This window comes from Aplysia californica, unplaced genomic scaffold, assembly GCF_000002075.1.
Source record: "Aplysia californica isolate F4 #8 unplaced genomic scaffold, AplCal3.0 scaffold00757, whole genome shotgun sequence".
Classification (NCBI taxonomy): Eukaryota; Metazoa; Mollusca; class Gastropoda; order Aplysiida; family Aplysiidae; genus Aplysia; species Aplysia californica.
Window position 1 is genome coordinate 130,801 of NW_004798027.1, and position 1,661 is coordinate 132,461.

At 43.8% G+C, this 1,661-nt stretch overlaps 1 protein-coding gene across 1 annotated transcript in view; it reads left to right on the top strand.

Moving 5' to 3' along the window:
• The window catches only part of LOC101846098 (conserved oligomeric Golgi complex subunit 3), a gene marked incomplete in the record, with an annotated part of 36,608 nt that overhangs the window by 14,734 nt on the left and 20,213 nt on the right, over positions 1–1,661 (top strand). The window contains 1 exon segment of the mRNA XM_013088529.2: positions 29–284. Coding sequence (XP_012943983.2) covers positions 29–284 — 256 coding nt within the window.

The following is a 1,661-nucleotide window of genomic DNA, read 5'->3' on the forward strand; positions in this document are numbered from 1 at the left end:
TTATCATTATTCTTCCACCTGACCACAGAGTATCGCTGAAGGTCTAAAAAAAGGCAAGCCTGCCCGCAGTGGTCACTCTCGGAGCGGTCACTCCCGCACCCCGTCCAACGCTTCCAGCACATCGCACGAGGTAGCCATGTTGACCGGTGGGGAGGAGTCAGCCCCTGCCCCCACGCCGACTGGCCCATCCACCAACGGTTCGGCGACCAATGACGGAGCTGTTCCCACCACTCCGTCCACCAATGGTGGGGAAGACGAGCTGACAGAGGTTTCTTTAGACCGCAGTGAGTGATGGTGTGGTCGGGTGTTGGGTTTTTGAAAGTGGTCTGGATAAAAATGTGACGTCATTATGGCTTAACCCTTTGAACCCTTGCCACCGGTACACCGGTGGTGCGTAAAAGTGGCCGTACGCCCCACTACTGATACACCGGTGGGGTGTAAAACTGCCCGTACACCTAGCCATTGGCACAGCGCTGAGCAAGACCCCATCCCCTACCGGGTCGTCCTCAGACAAAACACATAGGGAAAACTGTGTTTGCTACACAAGGCGTTATAGATTATTTTGAAGATCTTTCTGAATTAGATGCTGACAAGGACAAGGACTACCATGAGTGGGATATGGAAAATGATTCTGACGATCTTGTGAATGTTGGTGATATACCGTTCAGGAGCTCAGGTAGAGGGGCATGGTAGCCTCAGGAGGTCAGGGCTCAGAGGGTTAAAAGTGGTCTGGGTAAAATGTGTTGTCATTGTGGTGAAATAGGGGGAACGTGATTTTTATGGGATGATCAATAAAGTTTTTTAAGCTACGATGAAAAGCCTTATTTTTCTGTGAAATGTTTTTATGGGATGACTTTACGGCATACATGGAATCTATCAAAGACTTCAACAAAGTTTTATTAGACAGAAAAGTAATGTTTTTTGGATTGTTTTTCAAGCTTGAAAAACTATCCTTAAAAGCATTACTTTTCTGTCTATTGAAACTTTGTTGAAGCCCTTGATATATTCCATGTACGCCTTAAAGCTTATTATGAATTATTGGATGCTTTTCTTGTTTGTCATTCAGTGGGGGGTTGGAGGGTGCTACTGGTAGATCCTTCTTCTTGTCTGTCCCTCCTTTGTTTTTGTCTGTCTGTCTGTTGTTTCTGTCTGTCTGTCTGTTGTTTCTGTCTCTCTGTCTGCCTATCTGTCTTTTCCCCTGCACTAGATGACGGTTATTGTGTTGATGTTTCTCTCTACTCCAACAAACAAATAAGCAAAAGAACAAACAAATGAACGAACAACAAACTAACAAACCAACAATCTTTCCTATTAAAAAATCTATCATCTTTATCTCCCCTCTTTCTTTTTCGTGTATGTTACTCTCTCTTGTAACACCTCTAATCTTCGGCACTGATATGACCGTATTGTGTTGCAAGTGCCGTAAACTCTTACTAAAACTAAACTAACAAAGGAACCAACAAGGGAACTACCAAATGAACAAACAAACAACAAACTAACAAGTGGGTGGTTGGCGAGTGCTCTTTCAGATCAAACATCTTTTTCTGATCTCTCCTCCTTTTTTGTGTTTATTACTCTCTTGTAACACCTTTAATCTTCGGCACTTTTATGACCTTATTGTGTTGCAAGTGCTGCAAAACTCCTACTGAAACTAACCTCCA